The sequence below is a fragment of the Chiloscyllium plagiosum genome, unplaced genomic scaffold (assembly GCF_037043375.1).
Source record: "Chiloscyllium plagiosum isolate Xiang-an unplaced genomic scaffold, Cpla_swu_hap1 HiC_scaffold_27, whole genome shotgun sequence".
Taxonomy (NCBI): Eukaryota; Metazoa; Chordata; class Chondrichthyes; order Orectolobiformes; family Hemiscylliidae; genus Chiloscyllium; species Chiloscyllium plagiosum.
This window is the reverse complement of record NW_028270165.1, coordinates 34,504,664-34,519,673: the sequence shown is the minus strand read 5'-3', so window position 1 is coordinate 34,519,673 and position 15,010 is coordinate 34,504,664. Positions and strand designations below refer to the sequence as shown.

Here is a 15,010-nt window from a genome sequence, read left to right as displayed (position 1 = left end):
AGATTAATTGGGGTGTGTGAAGAAACTGTGAGCTGCATTTCAAACAGGTAGGTGGAGTCAGATGCGTCATCCATTGCGCCGCGGCCCTGTGCGTATCTCACGCCGCCATGCTGCAGAGTTCTGACGTTAACACGGACATGCGCAGCAATGGGAACCTTCACAAGGTGAACAACCAAAGATAATCACCGTCACTGATTCCCTTCCACAGGCCCAACTTTGTGAAGCAGTATCTTTCACTGGCAAAGGAAATACCCTTGTCCTCAGGTGCCTGCTTCATTTCGATCACGATTTCAAGCCCCTCACTGTTCTAGTCTCATTTCCAAACACTTGGCTCATCGCCTCAAAAGAAGCTCTGCGGGTATCTGCTTGTTCCACCCGAACAGGCAGTGGGTTGCAGATACCCACCAGTCCCAATGTGAGTGAAATACTTTTCCCCCTCCACTGATTTGAATCTTAAAGAAGAAGCCGGGGAGCGAGCTCCCTTTCTTTTCGACGACATTTCTCATTTTGTACTCGGCAGGGTTCACACCTGCGTGGGGAAACCGCAATGGATTTCAAGTCCATCGCATGAACCACTCGGCCCACGAATACAGAACCACACTGACAACTTCACTTCCCATGTCTGTCTGCCTGTGGAGCTGAGAAAGAGTGAATCATCGCAGAGTTTGTTTGAATCCAATCACTTCACAGTGATTCGAAAGGAATAAATATCTGCACATGGCGAGTCTAGGTGTTTCATCCCAAAAGGTGAAATGAACTTTCCGTTAAAAACAACACGAGAAATTGCAGGAGGAACTCAGCAGGTCAGGGAACATCTGTGGGAAGAGAATCAGAGACAACATTTCAAAATTCTGTTTTCTCCGACAGGTACTGTCAAACCTGCCGAGTTTCTCTTTTTGTCTCGGCTTCTCAGCATCCGCAGTCCCTTCCGTTAGACATTAATTCAATTCAGAAGCCCCTTTGTAGAGAGGATTTCCGTTTGGGGAACATTTTCCTGACCCCATTAATAGCGCTCAGCTTCGAAGCCAGTGAAGAACAGCGAACACACCGCCCCTGGGTGGGCTCGAACCACCAACCTTTCAGTTAACAGCCGAACGCGCTGACCAATTGCGCCACAGAGACAGAGGCTGGCGAGGACTGCACCATCGCTTAGATGAGGCTATTAGTGAATTCATAATTCAGACACCCCGCCTCGAATTACAATTGTTGTCTCCCGCGCAGTCATGCGAGAGATCCCGGCTTTCTTAACTTGACTTGTGCAAAAATGCCCGATTAAACTTCTCAAAAAGAACCTCCGTGAAACGAGACTGGGCTCCCTGTAGTACGAATTGGACAGGAAGTGAAATGATTGGAGATAGCATTGAACAGGTTGACGTGTTTACTTCCCTAATTTTCTTATCCCTCAGCCAATTGGCACGTGGCTTGGGCAGTAATGTTATTACACACACTGGACCAGTGGGATTTGAACCTGAGCCTCAGGGCTCTATGGGAGACTACAGCTGCACCACAAAAAAACTCTAGTAAATAGGTCCTCTTCTGTTGAATGAGAGGAAACAGCTTCCTCCTCAACATGAGACACAACCACTGTACCCTCCGTGCCCATTACAATAAATTGAGCCGCCTCCTGTTGAATGAATGAGTGGGAACCCCTCTCTGAGCTCCAAGAAGCGGCGGGCCCGGCTGGAGGCTGGATTTGCTCATGGCTTGTATCTATTAACTTATTTAAATGGTACCTACTGGAAGGAGTATGGTTTACATGAAAACCAGAGGATCATGTCAGAGTGTTTGTTTATATTTTGCAGTTGTAGTTTATAAAATACACTCGCTGGAGGAGCACCTTCTATGATGCTGCATTTCCTGCCTTCTGCCCTTCCCCCATTTGTTATCTCTCATCTCGATTTTACATTTTCAGTCAAATTTCATTTCACATTAATCAGCCTTGGTATTCACTGTGTATCATTAATTAATCTGTTGGATTGTTGTAAAACAAAATTAATGGTGTAATTTCATTTATGTTGTCTGAGTTTGACATTGAATATGCAGGTGTGAATGCTAGTAAGTTGTAAAAATAAATCAAGAACTTGTGCTTTTTAAACAAAAAGAGTTCAATGGTATTACTGGCATTGTCTCCTTGGATGATGATGATTATAGTCTGACCAACAAACCATTTCATGCAGTCACCCAGTTTAATTAAAGTCTTTTGGAAAATAATTCTGGCAGGCAAATATTTATACAACCCAAAATACGGTCGGTAATCATGTGTATTCTTATCTTTTAAGCCGTAACGGATGGCATTGCGTGGCGGGTTGAGACTGAAACTTCGCTGGAAAGAATGTAGATTGATGAGGGAAGTCAAAATGGCAGAGTCTCGGGCCACAATCTATTAGTCTGGCTTGATTGCATGAGTGGTGGTTCTTCAAAAGCACCTTCCAAGTCATGACCTCAACCACCAAGAACAGACAAGTGTGAACACAGGATTCCGACTGCAAGATATATCGCATTGTTTCTTTGTTATTGACCAAAATGCTGGAAATCACTCCTGAACATTGTTGCAGACCACATCATATTTGTGAAGCAATTTAAGAGGCAGTTCGGCACCACCTTTTCAAAGTCAGTTTGGGAAGAGTTGTTGGCACAGCCAATGATATTCACATCTCATGAAATAGTAAGCAAAGAGCCCACAGTGTTGGGAGGCTGTATGTTAGCATGGATAGAACATTGGCTAACTACCACAGTTGTGGTAAGGGACATGTTCAGGATGACAACTTGTAACTAGTGGTGTACCACAGGAATCAGCTCTGGGGCCAACATTATTTACAATATATATACGAATTACTTGGATAAGTAAAGTGAAGGTACTATTGCTAAATTTGCAGAAGACACAGTTGATGTGAAAGCAGGTGGTGAGGATGACATTAGATAGAGGGATTTGGAATCACAACCACGAATCTCTTCATCCACTTTCAGTGAGTAATAGGGAGGCTAATTGGCGGTTGGCCTTTTCAATAGAGTAGAAATGTAGGGAGGTTATAGTGAATCTATGTAAGGCATTAGTCAGGCCACAACTGAATACTGTGAACAGTTTAGGGCCTTTTACCTGAGGAAAGATATATTGGCATTGGAGGCAGTCCAGAGAATGTTGACCATGATGATACCAGGGATGGAAAGAATGTCTTATGAGGAGAACTGAATAGGTTGGGCCTGTGCTTATTAGAAGTTCGAAGAATTAGAGGTAACCTTATTGTCACGTACAAGATTCTGAGGCGACTTGACAGGCTAGACGTGGAAAAGTGGGTGAGTCTGGGACCAGAGGAAGTAACCTCCAAATGAGAGATTGCATGTTTAGGACAGATAGGAATTTCTCCTGAGGGCAGTAAATCTGTGGAACTTGATACTACAGAGGGCTGTTGAGCATGGGTTGTTACGTGCATTCAAGGCTGAGATAGATTTTTTTTAACCAGTAAGGGAATTGAGGATTATGGGGAAATGGCAGCAAAATGGAGTAAATGTTTCCCAGAATTATCGTGATCTGAATAAATGGCAGAGTCAACTCAATGGGCTGAATTGAATAGTAAATAGTAAGGAGGAAAAGCATGCAACTGGCAATTACAGACCAGTCAGTGTTGGGAAGCCTAGAGATTGTAGGGAGTTGGTGGCATTTGGGAATTGTTCCTGGATTTAACATCTGGAGTTTCAAATTGATGCTGCTATGGCCCCGATGCAATTTGAAATCAATTTATGTATCTGGAATATAAACTTATCGCTGCTTTGGTGATCTTATCAATTGTCATAAGTACCTATCTTGTTCACTAATAACCTTTTTTTTAAGGAAGGAAATCTTCAGTCCTGTCCCAGTTTGGTGAATGTGTCACCCTTAATCGAAAGTCATGTGGTTGACTCTTAACTGCCCTCTGAATTGGCACTTGGTTATTTTTTGGGAGACCAAGTGTCACGTTCCATGAATGAATAAAGAAAAATATTCAGGACAAGATTGTCAATGTCACTGTCAATGAAGGGAAGATTGTGATCTCGTGATACTGGTTAAGTAGCCCAGAGATCTCGGTCTTCTGAGAACAAAAATTAAAATCCCATCATGGATGCTAGTGGACTTTATTTTCAACGAATAAAAAGATCTGGAAGTGAGAGTTTGTCTCTGTACTGGCAACCAGGAAACCATTATTGGCTAAGACAATGAATTGCAGATGTTGGAGATCAGCAACAAAAGGCACAATTGCTGGGGAAATGCAGCAGGTCTGGCAGCATCTGTGGAAAGAAAACAGTTAATGTTTTGAATCCAGCCTAATTTTGAAGGGCCACCGGACTCAAAACAGTAACACTGTCGTCTCCTCATAGATGCTACCAGAACTGTTATTTTTGTCCAATCATTATAGAGTGTTGTGAAAGTGTTCTTTTAGGGAGGGAAATCTACCACTCACAACCCTACACACGCGTGCACACGCTCACATCATGTGACTCCAGACCTACTACAATGTGGTTGACTCTCAACTGCCTTCTAGCATGTAGCCAATTGCTCAGTCCAAAGGCCATGAGGGATGGGGAGCAAATGTTGGACGTGCTAGCAACAATCCCATCCCTCAAAATATTTTCTTATATATTATAAAGCATAGGTTAATGAAGGACAACCAAAACCAACTGCTATGGGAAAGTCATGCCCAACTAACCTGATTTGCTTGTAGTCATAAATATTGTTTTAAAACCCTCTTCAGAGAGGACATTGGTGCCATCATTGTTGCAATACTGCATGCAATTCTGTGCTTTCTGCTGCAGGAAGGGTGTTGTGAAACTTGAAAGGGTCAGAAAACATTTACAAGGATGCTGCCAGGGTTGGAGGGTTTGAGCTACAGGAAGAGGCTGAATAGACTGGAGCTATTTTCTCTGGAGCTTTGGAGGTTCAGGGGTGACATAAAAGACATTTATAAAATCATGAGGGACATGGGTAGGGTAAATAGGCAAGGTCTTCTCCCTTGGGGTTCGGGGAGTCCAAAATTAGAGGGCATAGGTTTAAGGTTAATGGCAAATGGAGTTTAATATAGATAAGTGTGAGGTCTTACATTTTGTATAGTCAAATCAAGGTAGGAATTTCATGGTGAATGGCAGGACGTTAAAGAGTGTAGTGGAACAGAGGGATCTTGGAGTACATGTTCACAGTTCTCTGAAAGTGGAGTCACAGGTAGAAACGTTTGGCACACTGGCCTTCATCAGTCATGGCATTCAGTATAAAATACCGAATTAGAGCCGAGAGAAGCACCAAATAATAACACATACCAACAAACACCAAATCTGTTTCATATGCAGTATTTCAAACCAAGAGATGTAAGGGTGCAGGTTCATAGCTCCTAGAAAGTGGAGTCATGGGTAGACAGGGCAGTGAAGAAGACTTTCGGCATGCTTGTTTTCATCAGTCGGAGCACTGAGTACAGGAGTTGGGATGAATTGTTGCAGCTGTCACAGATTCCACACAACACAAGACGTGACGCTGCCCTCCCCTGACTGACTGTCACTTTGCATATCAGGGGGAGACACCCTTTTAATTGTGATGATCAGGAAACAGGCCATCCTTCAAAAAAATGGATTTGTTCACAAATATTGTGACAGAGGAAGGAAGTTGCAGTCTGGGTGAAGATCAATCTTCATTCAGAGAGAGAGAGAGAGAGGAAGAGCAGCAGCAGATTCAGAAGTTCAGGGTCCAACTTCTGAAAAGACCTTGTCTGATTTGCAGTTGTTCCTGGGCTTGTAATATCGTACTGCAGCATATTGTAGATCTTCAGTAAGAGTGTCAATACTGCACTAAAGATATCCGTTCAGCAACTTGAGTCCATGTGAACTCTTCGTGGAGGTATGCAGTCTGCCCCATAACCCTGTCGGTTTACAGTTACATATAGATCGACACAAAGATCTTTGGGATTGAGAGGAAAGAATGTTCCACAGAAGCTAGAATTCCGTTCAGATTTTCTATCATGGACTGTGATGACCCTTGCAATCACTTCACTGGAATATTACAAGAGAAGAATTTGGCGGCAGAAATCTCAGACCAAACATCACATCAAAGTCTGACAGTCACTTGATTCACGAGGACGTGGATATTGATGGCCGTGAAAACAAAGGGGAAAAGGCCTGTCTGCTTAGTTAGGTTTTAAACGTAAGTGTGACTGGAAACTCAGAGTCTCGCATACCCTCACACCAGAGTAGGGACTGTAACAAGCTTTACAGACTGAATGAGTGTTCCAATTATCAGAGGGTTCACCAGTAACACCACACACATGCTGTAAGCGTGAGTGAGTTTTCAACTGATTGTTATGGTCTGAGACAGACGAGGGCACCTGCACCATGGAGAAACCGTGGAAATGTGGGGAGTGTGGGAATGGTTTCCCTTCGCCATCTACACTGGATATTCATCAGCGTTTGCACACCGGGCAGCGGCTGTTCGCCAGCACTCAGTGCAGGAAAGGCTTCACTCAGTTACACCACCTCCTGGCCCACCAGTGGGTCCACATCAGCAAGAACTCGTTCATCTGCCCCGTGTGTGGGCAGGGCTACACTTAGTCACACCACCTACTGCCGCACCAGCGGATGCACACCGGGGAGAAACCGTTTTCCTGCTCTGTGCACGGGAAGGGCTCCACCCAGTCGTATCACCTGCTGCTCAGCTTCCGCTACCACACTGAGGAGAGGCCGTTCACCTGTCCCGTTTGGAGCAATGACTTCTGTGATTCCTCCACCCTGCGTAAACACCAGCGCATCCACACCAAGGAGCGGCCGTTCACCTGTCCAGTGTATGGAAAGGGCTTCACCCAGTCGTGCAACTTGTGGAGACACCAGCAACTTCATAAGTTAGATGGCGCAGGGATTCGGGTTGGACTCTGCTGTTACCGCTGCTGAGAGTCTCATCTTGAACCCTGTTTAGTGGGTGAAGTGGGAGGGGCAAGGGGCTCCTTTATGCTGAATGGCCGCTCTCTCACCCACTTTACTTCCAGTGGGGGCTGACGCTCTCTGAGCCTGGGATTGCACCTTCCCTACGGAAACAGTCCACAGAAGCGGCTGAAGTGCAGGGAGATCTGAAATAGATACATTTGTCTCTGTCCCATTGAGTCTCCACCACAGTCAATCCAATTGGGCTCTGTCAGTGTTTATGCTCCACCTGAGCCTCCACCCACCCCTTCATCACCATACAGGTATCCCCTGCTTTTGGAAAGTTGACTTTACCCCGTACCCCCTCCCCGCCCAAGCCTGTGCCAATTCTTAATCATAACTTCGACCTGCTATTTATTGCCGATGCATGGTTTCTGTCCCTGTATTCACCTCCCCTTCATGTGTCTGTCCAGATACACCTTAAGTGTTGCTAAGGTGCCTTTTTCCACTTCGTCCACTGGCAGTGCATTCCAGGCATCCACCATCCAACTGTGTGAAAAATCTTCCCTTTCAATTCTCCCCCTGACTGTCCCCCTCTCGCCTTGAACTTGTGCCCTCTTGTAGTTGACTTTTCCACCCTGGGGGTGGGGTGGGGGAAGCCTCTGACTATCTAACAGACTATCTGGCCCAACCCCAAACATCCAAAGAATAATCCACACAGACCCATTTCCCTACCCCTATTACTCGACATTTACCCCTGACTAATGTACCTAACATTCACATTCCTGAATACTGTGGGGCAATTTAAGCACGGACAATCCAACTTAACCTGCCAATCCCTGGGCATTGGGGTAATTTAGCATAGCCACTCCACCCGAATCCACACATTTGGATTGTGAGAGGAATCCGGAGGAAACCCATATCGACACAGGGAGAATGTGCAAACTCCACACAGACAGTGACCTGGGACTGAAATCGAACCAGTTTCCCTGGTGCTGTGAGGCATCAGTGCTAATGATTGAGCCACCATGCCACCCCCGTCCAGTCAATCTGTGTGTCTCATCATTTTGTTGAGGTTATCTCTCTGCCCCATCTTCACAGTGAAAATAATCCAGGTTTATCCCATTCTCTGCTCATAATGAGACCTCCAGACCAGGCAGTGTCCTAGTGAACCTTCTCTATACCCTCTCGCAGAGCATCCATGTCCTTCTGGGAGTGTAGGGACCAGAACTGCACGCAATATTCTGAATGTGGCCGGAATAAATAGCTGTAACATAACTCGTCAACTCTTAGACTCAAGGCAAACGTGCTGTGTGCCTTCTTGATCACGTTACCCGCCTGTATTGCCAATTTTGGAGATCTATATGGCCAGATCCCTCTGTATGCGAGTGCTTCTATGTGGTCTGAAATTTATCGTTCAATTATTGTATTTCCTATGTATCTGTACCCAGCTTCACTTTAATTGTGTTCCCCTCTTTATCTCTTTTCCCCCATTCTCACCCCTCCACACATCAGCATATGATAAGATTATAGGAGCAGAAATTATGCCATTCAGCCCATTGAGTCTGCTCCACCATTCAATCATGGCTGATAAATTTCTCAACCCCATTCTCCCCATAACCTTTGATCCTCTTGATACTCAAGAAACTAGTTATCCCCAGCTTAAATGTATTCAACGATCTGGCCTTCACAGCCTTCTGGGGCAGTGAATTCCATAGATACACCACTGTCTGTCTGAAGAAGTTTTCCTTATCTCCGTTCCAATAGGTCTTCCCTTTACTTGAAGGCTGAGCCCTCGGGTCCTCGTTTCTCCTACCTATGGAAACATTTTCCCAACATCCACTCTGTCTAAGCTGTTCAGTATGCTGTAGGTTTCAATTAGTTCCCTTGTCATCTTCTAAACTCCATTGAGTATAGACCCAGAGTCCTCAAATGTTCTTCATATGTTAAGCTTTTCAATCCTGGGACCTTTCTCATCAACCTCCTCTGAACATGTTCCAGGGCCAGTACATCCTTCCTGAGATATGGAGACCAAAACTGTGTGCAGTACTCCAATTGTGGCCTGACTGGAACCTGAAAGATCCTCAGAAGTACATCCCTGCTTTTATATTCAAGTCCTGTCAAAATAAATGCCATTGTTGCATTTGCCTTCCTCACTACTGACTCAGCCTGTAAGTTTACCTTGAGAAAATCCTGGGCTAGAAGTCCCAAGTCTCTTTGCTCTTCGGATTTCTGAATTTTCTCCCCATAATCCTTCTGTTCCAGGGTAGCAGCAGAGACTTCCAGACACACTGATTTGTATTCCTGGATATCCAGGGATCTCAAGAACTGCCAGTATCTCAGGAGGAATCGTTATTCTGGGAGGAGGCAGAGAGGAGAGTGGTGTGCACCTGTAAACTCCAGAGCTTCCCAAACTTCACGAGCCAACAATAACTCTTTCTGGACCAAGAAACGAAAGGGCCGACGAGAAACTGTGACACCACAGGAAGTGAAATTAGGCCATTCAGCCCATTGAGTCTGCTCCACCATTCACTCATTCTTGAGTATCAAGGGGCTCAAAGGTTACAGGGAGAATGGGGTTAAGAAAAATATCAACCATGACTGAATGGCAGAGCAGATTCAATACGATAAATGGCTTAATTTCTGCTAATGAACATCCATGGGAAGAAGGAGGCAACACAATAAGTTGTTTCTTGGGACAGGCAAGATAATGTTGTTTAATAATGGTGTGACAAAAGAACAATTAATTCTGCCTGCAGAAGGAAAGCCCTGACATAGAGGGGTTAATTGCATGGCAGGCTGTTTCAAACAGACAGCTAACCCTCAAGGATAAGAAGGTAAGCTGCAGACCTGAGGTCTCCAGCAATGTGAGGTGATGTTGGAGTCTTAAAAACAAAAGTCACACCACAGATTGGAAATTGAGGAAACGCCACCAAACTTCAACTCCAGAATGATGCAGCCGCAGCAGTACTCAGAAGAATAATACTGCATCAAACCCCTGGAACTTCCAGAGATGGGCACCGTCGGTGGAAAACCAGTTAACTTCAGACATCAACTGGGTGATAGCCAAGTTTGGGGAGTGAAGCTGAATGAACTTGAGAGGTTTTATTTGTGGTTGCGAGTTGCAATAAAGTGCAAATCATTGTTTCAGCAGTTGATTGTCTGTGCGGTTTCTGAGTCAGGAGCCAAATTAAGGTGATTCACCCACAACCACAACAAGAGGCTTGGATTAATATTGACTCCATTGCATTCAAGAGAATGTTATCAATACTGTTACAAAGCGAAGGCTGAACCCCCCACCCCTCCCCCTCACCAAGATCTCAAACTGAAACGTCCAAAGAGTGGCACGTTGCCCTTTAATCTGTAAAGTCAGTGTGATAAGTGGTGTAACCTGCTGTAGTGTTAAAAGTAAATCCCTGACACTTTACAACCGACAATCAGCAATTTATTTAACCAACTCTCACGGTGAACAAATGAACAAAACTACTAACAAACTGAAGAAATCCTTCCTAACTACTGAGTATTCTGGAATAAATCAAGATTCTTCTGGTATGCTTTTCCAATCAATACATGTCCCACTCAGATGACACAAAATAGAATTTAATCTCTCAGATTACAACCAGGTTATGTGTCTTCCGGAATATTCTGCGCCATTTTCTGTCGGGGATGCCTCCTCCGATTGCTCCGTCAGGAATGTCCTTCTCTGTTTTTCTAAATGATGCTTTATCTAATGCACAGATGACTGAGACCGCCAATTCTTTATGATAGGATTGGTCCTGTTGTCAAAACTTTAGGATTTAAATTTAATAATTTTTTGGTAGCCAATGGGGCTGATTTAAATTGATTGGTGAAATTGAAAACCTGTTTTCTTGTCCTGCTAACTGTACAGCCTTTTGTTACAAATGTTTCAGTTCAAGTGCTTTTTGTTGTGATCATGTTCCTCCTTTAAGAAGATTACGTTGTTGGTTTATTTTCAGGAGGGGTTGTAAAAGGCTTCCCATTCATCTAGGATTAAGGTTTTCACTAATGGTTAACAGATACTGGCTAAGGCAACAATCCGGGAAAAGGGTTTGACATTTTATTTTTCTAAAACGCTTCTACAATGAAAGGGCAGTTGTCCCATTCTTTTCCCCTGGTTTTGGTTTTGGCAAGCAGTCTGTCTAAAGCTGCTGCAGAAAGACATGTTTTCTGATTCAACAGATGTTTCTGGCTGACTCTAAAGCTTCAGGGAAAATAGTACCAGCGTATTCAGCCTCTCCCTGTAGCTCAAACCTTGCAACCCTGGCAACAACCTTCCAAACCTTTTCTGAACCCTTTCAAGTTTCATAATGTCTTAAAAAGACGTCTACTTTGCTCGACTAATGTGGGAGAATTTTCTACATGACGCGTTGTGTCTGAAAGAGCCCTCCCCTGTGCTATGACAGAGCTGCAGTGACTTTCAAAAGCCTGACAAATGCTGTTATCAGTCAAAGATTCATTGGGAGAAGCTTCTCAATCACATCTGTAAATGGAGAAAGTGTTTTTAATAATGAGACATGAATAAAGGCTGCATTAATCTTTTGTTCTGAAGATTTACTCATACATCTCAAAACAGAGCATATGAACCCGGTCAAAAGAAGTCTACGGGAATATAAGACACCACTGCCTATTTGCCGACCAGGACCGACTTTACACAGAAAACATGGACATTTTAAATGAATGGGGTGCCATTCGTTTTAAGATCAGGTGAACTTAAGAGGCACAGCATTGGCTTAGAAAGGAGAGATCCTTGACACACACACAGCCAAAATCATCACTGCCATTATTATCAAATTAGAATTTAGGCTGGATAGGCTGGGATGTTTTTCCACTGGAGCAGAGGAAGTTGAGAGGCAATATTTTCAAACCATGAGGGGTAGATTTGGGTTAATGGTAGCTGTCCCTTCCCTTGAGGAAGGATTTCAAGAGCAAGGACGCGTTTTATGGTGAGAGGAGAAAGATGGAAGAAAAGATGTGGGGCAAAATATTTACAGAGTGTAGTTCGCCTGGGGAAACAGCTGCCAGTGGAAGTGGTTGAAGCAGGTACATTAACAACATTGAAAAGGCGTTTCAAAAATACATGGGTAGGAAAGCTTTAGAAAGATATGGGCCAAGTGCAGGGAAATGAGGTTAGTGTTGACAAACATTTTGGTCAGCATGGACCAGTTTGGGCTGAAGGGCCTGTCTCTGTGCTATAGTACTCTATGACTGGAATCTCTTTGTAACTCTGACAGTGTTGAGTTTCCACATGAACCAGGATAAAGTGAGGACAGCAAATGCTGGAGATCAGAGTTGAGAGTGTGGTGCTGGAAAAGCACAGCAGGTCAGGCAGCACCCGAGGCGCAGGAGAATCGATGTTTGAGGCATAAAGACATCCAGATGAATATCTCACTAAATCATGCTGAATAAAGTCTGATCTAATTCGTCAACTCTGATGTGGAGGTGCTGGGGGTGGACAGGTCAGAAGTCACACAACACCAGGTGAGAATCCCAATAGATTGATTTGAACTCATGAGCTTTCGAAACACTGTTCCTTCATCAGGTGAAGTGATGAAGGAGCAGCATTGATGAAGGAGCAATGCTCCCAAAGCTTGGGATTTCAAATAAACCTGTTGGACTGTAAACTGGCGTTGTGTGACTTCTGACTTCAACTTCTTCAACTGCGCATTCATGTGAACTTGATGGGATACTTTATCCAACTCGGCGTAGTTAAATCATATCGCTTGGAGGGTTTCATTTGAAACCTTCCAGGAGGTGAATTCAACAAGATTGAATTATTCAAAGTTACTAAATTCGAAACTTACATCAGGACCGGTAGTCATAGAGAGGTACAGTACGGAAACAGATCCTTCAGTCCAACTCGTCCACGCGGACCAGATATTCTTAATTAATCTAGCCCCATTTGCCAGCACTTGGCCCAAATCCCTCTAACCCTTTCTATTCATGTCCCCAACCAAATGTCTTTTAAATTCTGTAATTCTACCAGTCTCCTCCACTTCCTCTGGCAGCTTATTCCATGCACGCACCACACTCTGCATGAAAAGTTTTCCCTTTCGGTCCCTTTTAAATCCTTCCCCTCTCACTCTAAACCTATGCCCTCTAGTTCTAACAACATACTGATAAATCATTTCTGATGGAGATGTCAACGTTTCGGGTAGAACCCTTCTTCAGTCCTGAGGGATAATACCTGAAATGCTGACTTCTCCACCTGCTGGTGCTGCCTGCCTTATTGTGCCCAGCCTCCTGTTTGTCTATTTTAGATTACAGCATCTGCAGTTTTTTATTTTGTCTCTAATAAATGGTGGAGCAGATTCGATGGGTCAAAATATCCTAACTTCTGCTCCAATGGTCTTGCGGTCGTAGGTTTGTGCGGGTCTTGGGCTCAATGAGCAGCAGCGCCCACTGGAAGCAAGGTTCATAGAAACATAGAGGCACTACAGTGTGGAAACGGGTCCTTCTGCCCAACAAGTTCAGAGCGACCCTTTGAAGAGTAACTCACCCAGACACATTTTCCTACCCTATCACTCTGCACTTACCCCTAACTAATGCACCACACCTACACATATTTGAACACTATGGGACTATTTAGCTTGGCCAATTCGCCCAAACATGCGCACGTTTGCACTTTGGGAAGACACTGCAACACGCAGAGGAAACCCACGCAGACACAGCGGGGAATTACATGCAAACGCCACACAGACAGTCACCCTGAGGATGGAATTAAATCTGGGTCCCTGGCGCTATGAGGCAGCAGTGCTAACCACTGAGCCACCACCCTCCCTTCCCCCCCCCGCCCCACTCCCCCAGTAGAAAACAAAAAAGCCTACCAACTCTCCCACTACCCCCACTGTCAGAAAGGGCAGGAGGATCAGTCCTGGGGGTGACCCTCAGCAGCGTTACCGGCAGAATCTGATTGTTAGGAGCATTGGTGCTTCCGCTGGTGCTTGTTCAAGCTGCAGGACATTGTGAACCTCTGCCCACACTTGGGGCAGGCAAACGGCCTCTCCCCAGTGTGGACCCGCTGTTGCGTCAGTAGAGTGGAGGAGACAGCAAAGCCCTTCCCGCACTCGAGGCAGGCAAACGGCCTCTCCCCAGTGTGGACCCGCTGGTGCGTCAGTAGAGTGGAGGAGACAGCAAAGCCCTTCCCGCACACAGAGCAGCTGAAGGGCCTTTCCCCAGTGTGGACCCGCTGGTGCTTCAACAGGTCGGAAGAGCGTGTAAAGCACTTCCCGCAGACAGAGCAGGTGAATGGCCTCTCGCCGGTGTGGACCCGCTGGTGAGCCAGCAGGTCAGAGGAATCGCTGAAGGCCTTCCCACATTTGGGGCAGGGGAAGGGCTTCTCACCGGTGTAGACCCGCCGGTGAATCACGAGGTGGGAGGAGCGAGTGAACACATTCCCACAATCGGGGCAGCGGAAGGTCCTCTCCCCTGTGTGCACCCGCTGGTGCCTGATCAGGGCGGAGGAATCGCTGAAGGCCTTCCCACACTTGAGGCAGCTGAAGGGCCACGCCCCTGTGTGAACCCGCAAGTGCCTCAGCCGGGCGGAGGAATCGCTGAAGCTCTTCCTGCACTTAGGGCAGCTGAAGGGCCTCTCCCCAGTGTGCACCCGCCGGTGCCTCAGCAGGGCGGAGGAATCACTGAAGGCCTTCCTGCACTTAGGACAGGAGAATGGTTTCTCCCGGGTGTGACTGCGCCGATGTGTCTCCAGGGCAGACGGGACACGGAAGCCTTTCCCGCAGTCGCCACACTTCCATGGTTTCTCCATGGCCGAAGCTACAGTTGCACACAAACGCGTGTATGTCCCCTCCCTGCCTCGAATTCCTCTTTCCAGGCCAGATAACTGTTTCAGGCTCCACACTCAGTGCGTTGCTGCAACAGTAGGGTCTCTCTTCCAGTCCCACTGATGCTGAAAATGTACTGAAACAGGAACCAATTGGATCATAGTTGAAAATTGTTGCAGTCCCGGTGGATTGAGTGACTCACAAATACTGGAGAATCAGAGTAGAAAACTGCAGGTCAGGCAGCATCTGAGGAGCAGGAGAGTCAATGGTTCAGGCATCAGCCCTTCATGTGTTGATTTTGAAACTTCATCTTCAGATCAAATAGTCTGAAAAGAGATTAC

At 45.6% G+C, this 15,010-nt stretch overlaps 1 protein-coding gene and 1 non-coding gene across 2 annotated transcripts in view; both read right to left on the bottom strand.

Moving 5' to 3' along the window:
- LOC148143556 (uncharacterized) overlaps positions 1-14,653 on the bottom strand; it is a 188,550-nt gene extending 173,897 nt beyond the window's left edge. The window contains exon 1 of the mRNA XM_087975239.1: positions 13,860-14,653. Coding sequence (XP_087831365.1) covers positions 13,860-14,653 — 794 coding nt within the window. The remainder of the gene's footprint in view (positions 1-13,859) is intronic.
- On the bottom strand, positions 1,049-1,122 carry trnan-guu (transfer RNA asparagine (anticodon GUU)). Its single transcript has one exon. It is a non-coding gene; the product is annotated as a tRNA-Asn (tRNA).
- Positions 14,654-15,010: the final 357 nt, after the last annotated feature.